The following is an 18,794-nucleotide window of genomic DNA, read 5'->3' on the forward strand; positions in this document are numbered from 1 at the left end:
CTGTTCTTCTAAAATATATATTTTTTCCCTTTTTGTTTTGAGCATTTCTCCCTTCAGTTGCATATAATGACCCCCTGTCATTAGCATAGATAGAAATGAAAAGCTTTAACTTGTTCTTCCATGAAGCGTACTACACTTAAAGGATGGCTTCATTTCTAAATTATTTGTAGGTGCTGTCAGGGTAGGCATGATTGATGGAGAGTTTGTCGTCAACCCAACACGAAAAGAAATGTCTTCAAGCAAATTGAATTTAGTGGTGGCTGGAGCTGCTCGCAGTCAGATTGGTAGGTGGTTATGTTTTTCAAATACTGCTCCCAATTGACAGTTGTATCTACCAGCAAGATACTGTCAACATCTGTTGTAGCAGGGATTGTTTTATTGCCTTTGTACTACTGGATATATAACACGTTCATGTAAAACTCTCTTCCAAAGGGGCGCTATTCTCTCGAAGTGCACCACAGACATTATGGTGTCTCCAAAATAAATTATCGAGGCCTTGAAATACTTAAAACACTTTTCACTGTAACATCCATTTATGAATCAATTTCACCAAAGTTCCTCAAAACCCTGCATTACACTTTTTTCCCCACATGAGACTTGTGTGGTCATAAAAACAGTTGCATAGGGAAAGGGAAATGGGACTTGATATACCGCCTTTCTGAGATTTTTGCAACTACATTCAAAGCGATTTATATATATATTCAAGTGCTTATTTTTTTTGTACCAGGGGCAATGGATACCTTATTACTATGCATGTGCTCAACACAGCACAAGTGCAGAAAACTATATAAAAAAATAAGTGGACAGCCATTCTTAGAGGTGCTTTTTTCTCCCAACACTATAATTAAATTTCTTGTAACTTGCATTATTCATCTGCATTTGCTGGCTGCAGTACTTCAATGGCCACAGTCTGTCAATATTCATCTACCATCCATCTGCCACACTGTGTTCTGTAGTGGTACTGCAGCTCAAAACCCTTTTTTCCCCCCATTTTTCGTCTGAAGTGGTAATTTCTCTTCAAAAAACAATTCTGGGTTCTGTCTCCTAAATACATCTGCCTATCCTGAAAATATGTTTTCTGCAGTTTTAAATGGTTTGAGAATGTCTACAGAAACACAGATAAAGCAGTTTTAGCAGCATGTTAGCAGTTAGCACTGTTAGTGGCTAATAATGACATATGTAACTGTCTGTAGTCACTAGTAGATGTAGTTTAGGAAGGGAGTGTGAGGTTTCATCGATCAGTTAAAGGGGTGCATGAACCAAAAAAGATTACAAACCCCCACCCATGCTGTACTTCTTCCTTGGGTTTTCAGCCTAAATGCTTGACCCTTCATTTTTTAGCATTAAATCTTAGCTGCCAAATTGTAGACTGTTTTTCAGATTTTGGTAGATTTCTCCTTGTGTTATCCAAACCTTACAGGGTGTCTACCTTGTTATAGGTTTTGGTATCATCTGCAAAGAAGCACACCTTACCCAATAACCCTTCTGCAATATCACTACCAAAAGTTTAATAAAATAAAACATGGACTGATCCCCACTGGATATGCCCTTACCCTCAGAGTGAGCACTGTTTACCACTGTTGAAAAGCTCAGTCAGCAGAGCCACTAGAACTTCCCTAAGCTCCTTCAGTACCCTCGGATGTATTTAGATGTGAGCGTTTACACCATCTCTATGACTAATGTAAGTGCTTGTGCCTAAATGTATATCCGTGTATTTGACCTATTACACTAGTGTTCTATAGTGAAAAGTAGGTGCCTACTTTTCTTTATAGACTAGAATATAAATAAGCACATTCTTGACACCTAAATATAGGCACCTTTTTATAGAAATGCTCTCAGATTATAACCATGTGCCTGTATTTGACACTTAATATGGTGTATGTTCTATAAATGAAAGTATGAGCCTACTTTTCTGTATTGACTACTAGTGTAGCAGGTTAGGTTCACACACATAATTGAGACACTAGCCTTGATGCCAAATACATGTGTAACTTATGTCATGAAACGCCTAGCCACCTGCCTGGGGTTACCCAGCAGCCACTTAGACTGTCTATCTCCAGCACAGCTCAGGTCCACTTGCACCTGCTGCTTGTGCTCTACACTAGCACCCTTCTCCCATGGACTGGATCTCAACAGCCTCTGGGCGAGTCTCCTGCTCTCAAATTATCGCCAGTGATTTCTAGGTTACTAGAGGCCACACTCTCAGCGGTCCCACAGTTCCCTGAAAGCACTCACAGACCCGACACAGAAACCCACAAACCACCATCAGTCTAGACAAGCAGCGTCAATAAACTAAAATTGTTCATTGTCTGAAAAATTAGAACAATGAACAGAAAAGGTGCAATCAGCAAAACAATAACAGGTGACTGAAATATGGATCAGTTGTAACACTAACTAAACATTTGTATACTATTTAAACAGTACTTGGGGAGATCAGGACATATAGCTGCTCACAAGTTATCAAATATAACTTTTCACGAGACTTCAGCAAAGAGATCTCTCTCTCCCCTCCCTGGCTGAAACTGGAGCAAAAGCCTGTAGCTCCTGGGTAACTTCAAACTTCAGGCCAATCAGAGCCCAGAACAACAACATTTGAAAATAGCTGGCCACATCACTGCAGGCACATCCTTTTATGTGTGTTAACTAAAGAAGGAAAGGTCAGTTCTCTGTAACAGCTTAGAACATAACATGCACCACCTGCTGGCCAAACTAGAGAAATACATTGCAGAAAAATACCAAAACAATTATCACAGACTTAAAAAAAAATCACTGTTTAGTCACAACTTGCATATGTAACTTAAAAGTATACTGTGAGTTCAGCCATGCCTTGCCCAGACTCCACCAGTGCACATACCTGTCTATATCGTTTTATGTGGATTTGGGGAATTTACATGTATATTTGATGCGTAAATATTAGCACCTTTTTATAAAATTATCCCCTATATGTCCTCCAGTCAGTGAAGAAATATAAGCTGAGGAGAGTTCAAAACATCGCTGAAAATCTACTATAAAATACTCAGATTGTTTTATCAGGGCCTTCACTGTTCAGACTTAAAGTATTATTAAAAATCTTTGGGGAAGTCTGAAACATGTAGAGCTAAAATTATTTTTGAGCTGGAAGAGTGGGAAAAATTCCAAAAGCAGGAATAAAAGCTGGCCACAGGAAGAGTTTTTGACAGAGCTAACAGATTCCAAGGGAGGTGTTAAAAAGTACTGATTGAAAGGGTGTCCAAACATTTGTTCCTTCCAATTCACTGTTTTCTTATTTTTGAATCTGTAAAAAAAAAACTTCAGATAGTAATTATGCATGAAAACTTGCAGAAAGATGTAGGCTTCTGTTCAGTTAGAGATTCTGTGGAACATTCAATTTGAGTTAAACTTTTGCACACAACTGTATTTGCTGGAAAGCTTGGTCGACAAACTTTTGTCAATACAGAGACATAATTATAATGTGGACATAACATAGAAACATTGTTCAGTCATTTAAATTTCAGAATTGTTGGCGTTATTGCACTTGAAAACCTAGTTCAACATAAGTATTAAATTTTGATTTTTTTTTGTTTAACAGTTATGATAGAAGCTGGAGCAGAAAATGTATTGCAGCAGGATTTTTGTCATGCCATCAAAGTTGGTATGAAGCACACTCAGCAAATAGTTCAGGGCATACAACAATTGGCAAAGGAACATGGGATGGCCAAGAGAATTCCCCAGAAGATTTTCAGTGCTCCAATGAAGATAGTGGAATGTGCAAAGCAGTAAGTACAAACTGCACCGTTTTCTGTTACTGAAAAGCAGTGAGAATTAAGAACCAGGAAAGTTTTTATCCAAGTTCCTCATTTCTGCCATTGGTTGCATAGCTTGACTTGCGTGTTTCATTCTTGATCCATAACAAGCATTTTAGAAATGTGATCTCTAGGAGGTAATTGTATAAAGGCTTTTACTTGTAGTAACACTATTATATAAAACTGCACAGCTCTTTGTTTGTGTGTAGGTACGTATGGCGATTAAGATTATGCCCATATCTGCACCACTTGTAGCCATTCCTCAGGGTGTAGTTTGGGCAGAGTTGTAACGCATGTGTTCATTTTATGAAATATATGGGTACTTGCATAGAACGTACAAACCACATTTATTTATTTGTTGTTGCATTTGTATCCCACATTTTCCCACCTATTTGCAGCTTCAGAGCAGGTGTAAATTTGTGTATCATTTGTATGTTATTGGGGCTGAATCTGGGAGCCTATTTTATAAAGGCACCTAGGGAGAGGAAGTAGCTTAATGGTTAGAGCAGTGGGCTTCTGCCATTGATAACTCTTTGTGAACTTGGGCAAGTCTCTGAGGACAAGTAGAATAGAAACAGAAAAAATGTAGGCAGATAGACCATATGACCTATCCAGTTGGCCTAGCCATGCAATCTACTCTCCCTATCACTCCCTTAGAGATCCTATGTATTATCCCAAGCTCTCTTGAATTCAGATACTCTTTTTGTGTCCACCGCTTCCACCTGGAGGCCATTCCACAAATTCATCATCCTTTCTGTAAAGAAGTATTTCCTCAGGTTACTTCTGAATCTATCCCCTTTCACCTTCATCTTATGCCCGCTCGTTCCAGAACTTCCTTTCAATTGAAAGAGACTTGCCTCCTGTGAATTTATGCTACATAGGTATTTAAATATCTCTTATGATATCTCCCCTCTCCCACCATTCTTCCATTCTTTGTGACAAAGACCACTGACCAATTTAGTAGCTGCCCTTTGGACCAACTCCATTTGGTCTATCTTTTTGAAGGTGCAGGTTCCAGAATTGTACATAATATTTGAAGAAAAGGTTAGACGAATTTCATATTCAATATAAAATGTTTATTTACAATTATACTGCATACCTTTTATGAGGTATGCAGGAAGCATGTTCAGACAAAGCAGTCAGAATGCTTAAGGTACAGATCTCTCATTGGTCTTATATAGCATTTGTCTTTGGCATCTGACTATACAACATCCCTGTGCAAGTCTCTGAATACCACAAACTGTTAAATGTGCAGAACATCTGCTTTCTGTTATTGCTCCCCCTTCTTGCCAGACTTTCTGGAGCCGTGCCTTTGGCTGATGTGGGCCTCATGTCTCAGGAGATTTAGTGTTGAAACAGCTTGCTCTGCATGTTCTTTGAAGCTTTCCACTTCTATTTTTTTATGCTTTTATTCAACATCCTCCCTTTGAGGACTGATTGTTTCAGGCCTCACACATCTGTTTCAGCTCCAGTCTGTTTCCTTACCTCCCTTCTAAATCTCCTCCCCCCTTGTTTGTGGCATTCAGTTTCTGCACGCTTTTTCAATATTTTTGGCTGACATATTAAAGTTCTATTCATTCTTGATTTCAGTTACCATTGTCATTTTAAAAGCATCCTGGCACATCTTTGCAAACATGCTAATACACATGTTACACAGCATTAAACAGATTCAATTGTACTATAACTTATAGTCACACCACAGATACCTGTCATTCTTACTTTTCATATAAGAACAATTATAAGGATAATGCCCAATTGCATTAACTGATGTGGCATTAAGAATTATACAAATTAAAAGCATATTCCAAAGTATTAACATTCATTGAATCAGTTGTTACATAACATTGAGTTAAAGTCTTATTGCAGCTTATTTTATTGCCACACTTTTCTTTGGTGGCTGTGACATTTATAATCAATGTACTTTTTCCTATACACCAATTACCTGTTACAACATTGTGCGTGTAATTGCACTTTATCAGGGGAATGTTTCCAGTTGTCATACTATTGATTAGACACCAAAATGATGTCTGTGGATACTTGTCCGTAAGCAAGGCTTGCTTATAAATAGTCTCATTTGTCCAATGAAGTTTCCATCATCCCTTACACAGGTATTATTGGGATAACAGACATGATTTTATCATTGTAGTCCCATATATCATAGCTGGCAAGGACAAGGATGATGTCAGTCAGTGGGCACATATGATACAATCAGTCAAATTCAACATCTTGGCCGCTGTAACAAGTCTATATGTGTTCATTGTCCATTAACAAACAACAACAAAACAACAACATCCCAATACCATCATGTTTAGGGACATGATGTTTGTTTATTCTTTGTCCATTTCAATATTATTAGTTCGTCGAATATCTGATAAGTGTATCCAAGAAGTATGACCTTCCAGACGGGCAGCGGTCTGAGTAAGGGCTGTGATAGCAAAAGGTCCTACATACACAGGATCCTTCCATGTTTTATGTGTAAAGTTCTTTCGTAGTACTAAATCACCTACTTTAAAAGCACAAACATCATTAGTAGTCCCTGCCTGTGATGCTACATTTGTTCGGATCATATCACTTGTCAGGTTCAACATTGGTTGTAGCTTTTGCCAGTACTGAGCTGTGCTATCAGTACTTGCTATCTGCATCGGGAAGAAATGACGTCCTGTCTGAATTTGGAATGGGGTCAATTTTGTACGCCCATTAGGTTGGGCCCTTATTGTCATTAATGCTAATGGCAATACATCAAGCCATGTATATAATTTTCCCACCAGTTCTTTATTGAGAGATTTTAGTAAGACTCTCAATTTTGTTTTTAAAATACCATTGTAGCGCTCTACCAAACCATTGGAGGTGGGGCGATACACTGATACTTTCCTGTGTGTTAAACCCATAATCGTTTCCATTTCTTTCAAAACACTGTTATTAAAATGTGTCCCGTTATCAGAAATTATTCTAGACGGACACCCATGGCTTGGCATAATATGAGTTACCAGGCATTGTACCACCTCATGTGCTGTCTCCCTTTTACATGGAAATGCTTCTATCCACCTTGAGAAAGCATCCACCCAAACTAACAAATACCTTTTTCCCTGTACTGGAACAATCATATCGGTGAAATCAATATACCATTCTTTTGCTGGGCCTTCTGGTATTGGAAGTGTCCCAGGTGATATTTTAGGACCTCGTTTAGGTATGTTAATATTGCATACCATGCAATTTTGCACAGCCTGTTGAATCAGGTTATCAATTTTTAAAGTCCAAAATCTTTGCTCAAATTGCAGTTTAATTGTTTCTCTGTTCCAATGCATGGTTGCATGCCACCTGAGCAATACCTTAATCGCCTGGCTCATTGGCATGCAAGGTAATCCTTCTTCTGCATTAAACCATTCACTTCCCAATTTCATACATCCTCTCTTCAACCATTTTTCACTTTCCTGTCCCTCTGGCTGCCACATTTCAATCTTATCTACATTCGTAAGTGGCCCTTCCTGTGTCTGTCTAGTATTATACAAAATCTTTTCACTTTGCTTAACCACCTCCGTTGCTGCTGCATCAGCCATTGCATTACCTAGTGCCTCAAAGGTTGGCCTTTCAGTGTGGGCCGGGGTCCACACAACTGCAGTTTTTCTACCTTCACGTTCCCTTCTTGCCAAAATTTCAAACAGCAATTTCCAATATGTGTAATGTTGTAGATTTTTACCTGCACTGGTTATCATCCCCCTACGCTGCCATTTTAATATATGATACTGTAGTGAACTTGCAACGTAACCACTATCAGTATATATAGTGACATTTTGAGTCATATCAGTGTGTTGTAAGGCCGTAATAACGGCTAAAAGTTCAGCATGCTGTGCAGTCTGGTCAGGAGGGGTTTTATATTGTACTTGCATTATCTTTCTTAGATTCTCATCTACTTGCACGCAGGCAAAGCCTGCAACAGTCCTTTCACAAGCTCCATCTGTAAACCATATTAACCCATCAGATAAGGGTTCAAAAGTAAGACAGTGAAATGTAGGGATTTCTATAGTATCGATCTCACCCTCTAGATCGACAGGAAAAAGCAGATCTATCTTATTTCTTTGTTCTTTAGTTAATGGTATTATTCTTATATCTTGTCCTAAAAATACTGCTTGATATTTTCCAAATCTAGTGGTTGTCAATGCTGTTTGGCTAGGGCTCAACAGCGTTTTAATCGTGTGGTTGGTATGTATTACAATAGGAACAAAAGGCATTTGTGCTCTCCATTTGCCTACTGCTGCCACAATAGCTGTCAATAACTTTGGTATCTCTTTCATTCCCTTTTCCACATGATTAAAAGAGCCTGACAAAAAAGCTACTGGTGCATTTACTTCATTATTTTGATTAATCATAGCTGCCCAACTTTGAGAAATACTGATACCTGATGCTGCACATAAAGCTTTAAAATCCCCAATAGTCAATTGAGTTCCTGCTTTTGTCAAATTCTGTACATCCTCAAGTGATGTAGGTCCTCCCTTGTCACGGGGGAAGGGGAGATGTTTAACTTCCAACAGGTTTTTAGTAACTCCCCACATTTGATTTTATCCATTCTCACAAGCTCTGCAGCTACATGTTTTTCCCTTAACTATTGGCCTTGGTGTCAATTTGAACAGGATTACCTTTGGTTTTTGTTGAGGTCTCGGGACTAACCCGTAGCCGTCCCTCAGCCTCAAATTATGTTGACCAATCATATTGTTCAGAGGTTATTAGAGATTTTAAATCACCTCTTTCACCTATTAGCCCTACACACAAAACTAGCTAGGACTGTGCCTAATTCAAACCAGATGATCTCTTAAAACTGCAGAAATCTCACTTAAAAAAGGGTTAAACAAAGTTAAATTGCAAAGACATTCCACATAGAGAACTAGAACTTATTAATTAAACAGAGTAACACATATTTTAAAATAAACAGAGATCACCTTATAAGACAAAATCAAACTTATTTAAATCTAATCTAAAACAATCTTTTAAAAGGAACAAAACAAATTTCAGTTCTTCCTGACCTTTCTAACCTGTAGCTTAAGCCAGACACCCGAGAAATCAAAACCAGATGACATTCCTCAACCTTCAGGCTGAACCAAAGGCTGCTTTTCCTGTTCTTGCTGTATTTTTTCAACATCTGCATGGAAAAGATCTGCTGCTACAGAAAATAAATTCCAAATTGTAAGATGCTTCTCTAAGCTTTTCTTCTTTTTCTTATTCTCTTGTATATATGTCAGGAGAGATAATAATTTTGGACGATCAAACGATCCATACTGAGACCAGTTTGCATCATATTTGACCCATTTCTCATGTATTTTTTCAATCTGTTTTTTTTCTAACGGGAATAATTCTATGACATGCTGCAAAGGGGAGCATTTTTTTTGACTATCTAAATCTAAATACAAAGCATATACAGGAGGCTTTTCTTTCTTATCTGCCCCTTTCCCTTCCATTTTATTCTGACTATTAAAATTTCTCCTATAAAGCCACAATCTACAAAAATATACTAATGCACCTAAACAAAGAAAATATACAAAAAAGAAAACTACAAAGCTAAACAAATATACTACTAATAAGTCCACAATGTAAGCTTACTCACGCGTCTTCTTATTCTCTTTAGCAAGCCCAGGAGTCGTCACCCGTATGTCCACGTCAGTAGGTTGATCACTCCCAAATCAGTAGTACACAGAAATCAGGCTTAAACAACGCTTGCTCTCTCTCAAAATCCTGTAAAAAACTTCGTTAACAACAAACACTTAATTTGTCATTCGTCTCGCCTTCTCTTTTCCGTGTGCGGCATAAATCTTCACTCCTGGCTGGCTCGCCACTTTGAAGAAAAGGTTAGACGAATTTCATATTCAATATAAAATGTTTATTTACAATTATACTGCATACCTTTTATGAGGTATGCAGGAAGCATGTTCAGACAAAGCAGTCAGAATGCTTAAGGTACAGATCTCTCATTGGTCTTATATAGCATTTGTCTTTGGCATCTGACTATACAACATCCCTGTGCAAGTCTCTGAATACCACAAACTGTTAAATGTGCAGAACATCTGCTTTCTGTTATTGCTCCCCCTTCTTGCCAGACTTTCTGGAGCCGTGCCTTTGGCTGATGTGGGCCTCATGTCTCAGGAGATTTAGTGTTGAAACAGCTTGCTCTGCATGTTCTTTGAAGCTTTCCACTTCTATTTTTTTATGCTTTTATTCAACATATTCTATATGAGGTCTCACCAGAACCTTATACAGGGGCATCATCACTCCTTTTTCCTACTGGCCATTTCTCTGCCTACGCACCCAAGCATCCTTCTTAGCTTTCGCTGTCACCTTTTCTATCTATTTGGCCACCTTAACATCATCATGTATGATTATACCCAAGTCCTGCTCCTCTTTTGTGCACAAAAGTTCTTCACTCCCTAAACTGTACTGTTCCCTCATGTTTTTGCAGCCCAAATGCATTACCCTTCATTTTTTTAGCATTAAATCTAAGCTGCCAAATTAGACTGTTCCTCTAGCTTTGCTAAGTCCTTCCACATGTTATCCACATCATCAGGGCTGTCTATCCTATTGCAAGTTTTGGTATCATCCGCAAAGAGGCACAACTTACCAGACAGCCCTTCAGCAATATTTCTTACAAAAATGTTAAGAACCAGTCCAAGAACTCAACCTTGCGGCACACCATTGGTAACACCCTTTTCCTCAGAAGGAGCTCCATTTACCACTACCTTCTGTTGCCTTTCGCTCAAACAGTTCCTTACCCAGTCAGTCACTTTAAGGCCCATACCAAGGGCACTCATTTTATTTATTAGTCATCTATGCGGAACCTTGTCAAAGGCTTTGCTAAAATCTAAATACACCACATCTAGCACTTTCCCTCAATCCAGCTCTCTGGTCACCCAGTCAAAGAAATCAATCTGATTTGTCTGATAAGACCTGCCCCTAGTGAAACTGTTGCCTCCGGTCCTGTAATCCATTGGATTCCAAAAACTTTACTATTCTCTGTTTAAAAGTGTTTCCATTGATTTACTTACCACAGAAGTCAGACTTAGTGGCCTGTAGTTCCCAACCTCTTCCTTCCTTCTTTTGTGAAGAGGGCCACATCTGCTCTTCTCCAGTCCTTCGGGACCACTCCCAACTCTAGAGAAACATTGAAAAGGTCAGTCAGCGGAGACGCTAGAATTTCCCTAAGCTCCTTAAGTCAATTGGATGTATGCCATCTGGTCCTATCGCTTTGTCCTTTAGACGTGAATAAACATGTGGATAAATGTGAGCTGGTTGATGTAGTGTATCTAGATTTTCAGAAAGCTTTTGATAAAGTTCCTCATGAGAGACTCCTGAGAAAATTAAAGAGTCATGGGATAGGAGGCAATGTCCTGTTGCGCATTAGGAATTGGTTATTGGACAGAAAACAGGGTAGGGTTAAATGGTCATTTCTCTCAATGGAGGAGGGTGAACAGTGGAGTGCCGCAGGGATTAGTACTGGGACAGATATATTTATAAATGATGTGGAAATCGGAACGACAAGTGAATTGATTACATTTGCAGATGACACAAAACTATTCAAGGTTGTTAAAACACGTGTAGACTGTGAAATATTGCAGGAAGACCTTAGGAAATTGGAAGACTGGGCATCTAAGTGACAGATGAAATTTAATGTGGACAAATGCAAGGTGATGCACATTGGAAAGAATAATCCGAATCAGTTACCCGATGCAAGGGTCCACCTTGGGGGACAGTAATCAAGAAAAAGATCTAGGTGTCATTGTAAATAATACACTGAAATATTCTGCTCAATATTTTGCGGCTACAAAAAAGCAAACAGGATGCTAGGAATTATTAGGAAAGGAACGATGAATAAGACTGAAAATACTTTAATGCCTCTGTATCGTTCCATGGTGCGACCTCACCTTGAGTATTGTGTTCAGTTCTGGTCACCGTATCTCAAAAAAGATACAGCAGAATTTCAAAGAATAGTGACCAAAATGATAAAGGAGATAGACCTCCTCTCATATGAGGAAATGCTAAAGAGGCTAGGGCTCTTCAGCTTGGAAAAGAGACGAATGAGGGGAGGAGATTTGATTGAGGTCTGCAAAATCCTAAGTGTTGTAAAATGAATGGAAGTGAATAGATTTTTTTTTTTACTCTTCCAAAAGTACAAAGACTAGGGAATGCTCAAGGAAGTTACATGGAAATACTTTTAAAACAAATAGGAGGAAATATTTTTCACTCAACGAATAGTTAAGCTCTGGAACTCTTTGCTGGTGAATGTAGTAACAGCGGTTAGCATATCTGGGTTTAAAAAGGGGTTGGACAAGTTCCTGGAAGACAAGTCCATAATCTGCTATTGAGACAGACATGGGGAATCAACTGCTTGCCCTGGAATTGGTAGCATGGAATGTTGCCATTATTTGGGTTTTCCAGGTACTTGTGGCTTGGCTTGGCAACTATTGGAAACAGGATACTGGACTAGATGGACCATTGGTCTAACCCAGTATGGCTACTCTTATGTTCTTAGTTTAGCCAGTTCTTCAAGAAAATCATTCAGGGACTACCACCCCTCCATTCCTATCTGTGTTTGTCTTCTGTGGTCCTTCTCCCAGCCCTTCAGTTGTGAACACAGAACAGAAATTTTGTTAAGCAATTCCACCTTATCTTTATCAGCTTCTCCATATTCCCCACCCTGCTTCACCTTTGAGTCTTACAATGCCACTCTTGCATGTTCTCTTGTCACTAACATATCTACAAAATGTCTTCCCCCCCCCCCCCCACCCCCCCACTCATTATATCGTATTGGCCGTTTTTTCTTCCATTTGCATCTTTTCTTTCCTGACTATTCTACCAGCTTCTCTTAACTTTACCAGATATTGTCACCAATCTTTCTCTTTCTGCGTTCTCTTGTAGTTTATAAAAGCTAACCTCTCTTTCCTTACCTCTTCAGCTACTGATTTTGAGATCCAAAGGGGCTCCTTTTCTCATACTTTTATTTACTTTCCTTACAAAATGTTTTGTTGCCCTTACTGTAGCTTCTTTCAGTTTTTGCCCACTACTTTCTAACTTCTTCCAGATGTTCCCATCCAGACAGCAATTCCTTGAGGTAATCCCCCCTCCTCCCCCCCTGTTTGAATGAAGCTTTTGTTTTGGGGTTTTCTGTTTTTTTGTTTTGTTTTGTTTTAAGTCTAGAACCTTCACTTTTGAATGAACCCTTTCCACACCTATCTTAATATTAAACCACACCATCTGGTGATCACCTACTGAAATATAAGAAACACTCTTCCCATTAGTAAGCACTGAGTCCAGTATGGCCCCATCCTGCATGGGTTCCATTACCAACTGCTGAAATAGTTCCCCCTGCAGAGAATCCAGGCTCTCCCTGCTTCTGAAAGACCCTGCAGTAGGGATACCCGAATCAACATCTGGCATATTAAAATCACCTGTTAGTAGTACTTCCCCTTTCACACCTATATTTTGAATGTCTTCAACTAAATCTCTGTCCACCTGTCTGTGAAAGAGGCCTGTGTATCACACCAGTATAAATACATTTGCCATTCCCTCTTTCCAGATTGACCCACAGTGCTTCTTCTTTACCCTGATCGTTCTGCAATTGTGTGGCTTTAATATTATCTGTAACATATAATGCCACACCCCCTTCCTTTTGTTTGTACCCTATCTTTCCTGAACAGATTATACAATGGGGGAAATAAGTATTTGATCCCTTGCTGATTTTGTAAGTTTGCCCACTGACAAAGACATGAGCAGCCCATAATTGAAGGGTAGGTTATTGGTAACAGTGAGAGATAGCACATCACAAATTAAATCCGGAAAATCACATTGTGGAAAGTATATGAATTTATTTGCATTCTGCAGAGGGAAATAAGTATTTGATCCCCCACCAACCAGTAAGAGATCTGGCCCCTACAGACCAGGTAGATGCTCCAAATCAACTCGTTACCTGCATGACAGACAGCTGTCGGCAATGGTCACCTGTATGAAAGACACCTGTCCACAGACTCAGTGAATCAGTCAGACTCTAACCTCTACAAAATGGCCAAGAGCAAGGAGCTGTCTAAGGATGTCAGGGACAAGATCATACACCTGCACAAGGCTGGAATGGGCTACAAAACCATCAGTAAGACGCTGGGCGAGAAGGAGACAACTGTTGGTGCCATAGTAAGAAAATGGAAGAAGTACAAAATGACTGTCAATCGACAAAGATCTGGGGCTCCACGCAAAATCTCACCTCGTGGGGTATCCTTGATCATGAGGAAGGTTAGAAATCAGCCTACAACTACAAGGGGGGAACTTGTCAATGATCTCAAGGCAGCTGGGACCACTGTCACCACGAAAACCATTGGTAACACATTACGACATAACGGATTGCAATCCTGCAGTGCCCGCAAGGTCCCCCTGCTCCGGAAGGCACATGTGACGGCCCGTCTGAAGTTTGCCAGTGAACACCTGGATGATGCCGAGAGTGATTGGGAGAAGGTGCTGTGGTCAGATGAGACAAAAATTGAGCTCTTTGGCATGAACTCAACTCGCCGTGTTTGGAGGAAGAGAAATGCTGCCTATGACCCAAAGAACACCGTCCCCACTGTCAAGCATGGAGGTGGAAATGTTATGTTTTGGGGGTGTTTCTCTGCTAAGGGCACAGGACTACTTCACCGCATCAATGGGAGAATGGATGGGGCCATGTACCGTACAATTCTGAGTGACAACCTCCTTCCCTCCGCCAGGGCCTTAAAAATGGGTCGTGGCTGGGTCTTCCAGCACGACAATGACCCAAAACATACAGCCAAGGCAACAAAGGAGTGGCTCAGGAAGAAGCACATTAGGGTCATGGAGTGGCCTAGCCAGTCACCAGACCTTAATCCCATTGAAAACTTATGGAGGGAGCTGAAGCTGCGAGTTGCCAAGCGACAGCCCAGAACTCTTAATGATTTAGAGATGATCTGCAAAGAGGAGTGGACCAAAATTCCTCCTGACATGTGTGCAAACCTCATCATCAACTACAGAAGACGTCTGACCGCTGTGCTTGCCAACAAGGGTTTTGCCACCAAGTATTAGGTCTTGTTTGCCAGAGGGATTAAATACTTATTTCCCTCTGCAGAATGCAAATAAATTCATATACTTTCCACAATGTGATTTTCCGGATTTAATTTGTGATGTGCTATCTCTCACTGTTACCAATAACCTACCCTTCAATTATGGGCTGCTCATGTCTTTGTCAGTGGGCAAACTTACAAAATCAGCAAGGGATCAAATACTTATTTCCCCCACTGTATATAGCCAGGTACAACTATATCCCAGTCATGGTTCTCTGTGAATGCCAGTATATCCAAATCGGCCTCTTCCATCACAGCTTCAAGATCTAAAACCTTATTTCCCATACTTCGGGCAGTGGTATATACACTGTTTTCCAGACATTGCCCCTTTTTCCCATTTGAGTAGAGGTATTTAGTGCTTCACTTACCACTGGGCTTTGATCACCTTTCCCAATGATTCTAGTTATAGCTAAGCTGCCTTTAGTAGGTTAGCCAGTCTGCTGCTGAAAACACTTCTTCCCTTCTTTAATAGATGGACATCATCTCTGTTCAGCAGTCCTTGGAAAAGCATCCCATGGTCCATGAAGCCAAAATGCTCTTCGCCGTTTTTGCAGCCACATATTCATCTCCAGGATGCAAGCTTCTCTGCTTTGTCCTTTTACCCTCAACAGGGAGGATTGATGAGAACACCACCTGTCTGCTTCACCCTTTATCACAGAGCCATGAAGTCACTTTTGATACATGGTACATGGATGAGTAGCTTTGGATAATAGTCATTCGGCTTGATGAGTCTTGGCAAGCTCTCTGTAACATAATGTCTGGTCTGCAGATGGACGCCTCTGTACTCCTCAGAAGAGAATGGTTCACTACCACTATCTTTCACCTCTTAGTGGTCAATGGTCCATCAACTTTGTGGATTTTGAGCTTCAATTCCTCCTCTCTCTGAGATGCTGTCATCTTTTCTGCTTCCAGGGCTGCATATCAGTTCTTCAGTTTGAGGGCAGATCCTGCAGGGTCGTATGATCAAAGTCCAGTTGTCCTCTTTCAGCACAGCTTCTTCCCTACTGCTGGAAATCTTTTAGTGCTTCATGAAGCATTTCATCAATATATTTCTCATTTTCACAGATGCTTCTAAACCTTACCACCTGCTTCCTGATCTCTTTTTCTCTTCTTCATGAGGGTTTCAAGATAAAGACATCTTGCATATGGAACCAGCCCCTCTCCTTGGATCACATTTTATTTTTATTTTTGTTACATTTGTATCCCGCGCTTTCCCACTCATGGCAGGCTCAATGCGGCTTACATGGGGCAATGAAGGGTTAAGTGACTTGCCCAGAGTCACAAGGAGCTGCCTGTGCCGGGAATCGAACTCAGTTCCCCAGGACCAAAGTCCACCACCCTAACCACTAGGCCACTCCTCCACTCCACAGAGGCAGAAGCTGTAACTGGGACAGCGTCTATGGTGACATAATATTTCCCAGCAATACTGCAATTGCAAGTATTTGCAGCCGTAGAAAGAAAATAGAAAAAGCCCTACCAAAATCACTAACTTTTCCTCAGCTGTCCTGTAGTCTAAAAGTAGCAACTCTCAGAAGTGTGGGGACTTCAAAAGAGATTTAGGTCACCTCCCCTATTGAAATGGAGGTAAAAAAGAAATCCTGGAGCAAGGAAGCTCCTTAAAGAGAAAATTAAACTAAGTCCTCTCTACTAGGATTAAAATTAAAAAAAAAAAGTTTTCTAAGCAATATAAAATTAGAATTTAAATAAACCTGTTCCTAAAATAAACAAATCGGGCACAGCGCTTGTTCCAAAATAGCTGAACCCTCCGACGTGAATGGCATCAACTGACTAAGCCTGCACTGGACCTTGTCGCCAGTACATTCTCAGATACGTAACTATTTTTATCTCTCATTACCTGAGGTTATAAGTTAGACTGTAAATTGTTTGGGGCTGAGCATTTTGTACCTGAATACTTTAGTAATGCTGTATAGGGGTGATTTATCTAGTAACAATCAAACTAAGTACTATTAATGATAAAAAAAAGATGCTATCTTAGACTTTCAACATAGGAGTCCTGTTATAAAATTACCCCTTGTAATGCATAAAATTTATTTTTTATACCATGAATGTTTGCCTTTTAGCTACACTTCCTTCTTCACAGTAAGCTTTCTTTCTCATCTGGTAGGCTTGCTTCTGACAAGTTATATGCAGTGTTTTCAGATTTTACTCATAACAAGGTAAGAATTTTTTGTTACAATATGACTTTGATTTTACAGTTGTATACCATTCATGTCAAGGATTAAGGAAATATGCAGTTAAGGCAATTTAAAGCCATTTCTGCAGGTAAAACAATACTTAATGTTTGTAAATTGCTCTAGTAAATGTATTTTAAGGGTGGTATAATTGCTTTTCTTTACATTCCCCCAATTGGGGGAAGAATTGTGGGGGGCAGGGTTTGGTAACTACATTCATACTTTTGAACAACTGTAACCACACTCTCTAAACAGACAAAAAGCATAGAAGTTTTGAAAGTATATATGTGTTTTAACTTGGAAAAGGATATACACGTCAGTAAAAGTATGTGTTAATTTTCAGTGAGTGTACATATATATGTTAGTGAAAAGTACTGTACATAAACTTTTCACCTGTGCAGACAGTTACAAATTAATAATAAACAGGGTTCTTTATATACCTTCACTACGGTGGCTCAGGAAGGTTTACAACAAAAGGTCAGAGTGATCAAACACAGTAGAGACTATTGGCAAAACTTAATATACAGCCAAACTTTCAAAAGTTTTCTAAATCTAAGATATGATCATTACATCTGATATCTGGAAGATAAACATAGAAAAATGCAGATAAAAACTATATAGCCTATCCAGTCTGCCCATCCATGCCATCTACTATCCTTTCCTTCCCATAAATTTGATGATTTTGATGACTTTGAAGACCAGAGTTTGCTGCTTGTTCTTTTTTTTATGTAGGTTTATCCTTTTGTTTAATCTGAAAATCTATGGGGATCATTTTAGAAGCACTGTGTGTGTTTTTATATGTGGAAATAAGTTTTATACATCTAAATGGCATGTATATAAATGCTGATTTTACTGTGCTACTATTTGCACATGTAGATTCCATGGGATGCATATATTTTTAAGGGCGTATGGTTTGAGTGGTCTAAAAATTGCAATGGCAGTTCACATTTTGAATGAGGTTTTTGTTGTTGTTACATATTCCTCAGTGCAAAGATTTAAGTGGTTACTACCTGCTCATTTCGACCTGGGGTCTCCAGGCAATTCTGATTATATAGTATATAAATAAATAATTTGAGGGGTGGTATCCACTCCACTACTTAATTGGCTTCTCATGTACTTGCAGTCTTCTGAAATCTTGCAAAAACACATATAAGGGTCCACATGATGCCACTCTTTTAGTCCACGTAAGTTTGTGAAATCAATGCTCCTGCTGTAAATGCTGGCAAATATACTTGTTTTTGTTGGCATCCTTATGTATATTTTGCAAAAGGCTTCACATCTAGCAGAGCCTTCTATAAAATACTTGGGGTGCTGAAAATCCCAAATTCTACCTAAGTGCCCTATGTGAAGTGTGGCTTTAAGTGTACCAAAAATAGCCTGAAGGAGCTAATTTGACAGGTTCAGTTTGCTTTGCATTGATGGTTGCAAGGTATCATGAATCACAGGGTGGCTGGAATGTTTCTAAAAAAAATTAGTCTTTTTGTTCAGAGATGCTGATAATATCAATTTATTCCTAGATTTCTAGAGATGAAGCTGTTAATCAGATAAGACTTGAAACAGAAGAAATACTGAAAGGTATAGTGAAAGAATAAGGGGACATATAAGCCTTTGCTTTGTTGCTGTATTACAATGTAATTTTTAGACAAGTCTCCTAGAGCACAGAATAGGAAGATAAGCTCTATGGTATGCCAGACACAGTAGTTCAGCTGGCTGTTGCTAGT

At 39.4% G+C, this 18,794-nt stretch overlaps 1 protein-coding gene across 1 annotated transcript in view; it reads left to right on the forward strand.

Annotated features, from left to right (window-relative positions):
* PNPT1 (polyribonucleotide nucleotidyltransferase 1) overlaps positions 1–18,794 on the forward strand; it is a 162,675-nt gene that overhangs the window by 29,514 nt on the left and 114,367 nt on the right. Inside the window, exons 8-11 of the mRNA XM_030196210.1 lie at positions 171–284; positions 3,569–3,755; positions 17,007–17,058; positions 18,591–18,648. Coding sequence (XP_030052070.1) covers positions 171–284; positions 3,569–3,755; positions 17,007–17,058; positions 18,591–18,648 — 411 coding nt within the window. The remainder of the gene's footprint in view (positions 1–170; positions 285–3,568; positions 3,756–17,006; positions 17,059–18,590; positions 18,649–18,794) is intronic.

The sequence above is a fragment of the Microcaecilia unicolor genome, chromosome 3 (genome assembly GCF_901765095.1).
Source record: "Microcaecilia unicolor chromosome 3, aMicUni1.1, whole genome shotgun sequence".
Lineage (NCBI taxonomy): Eukaryota > Metazoa > Chordata > Amphibia > Gymnophiona > Siphonopidae > Microcaecilia > Microcaecilia unicolor.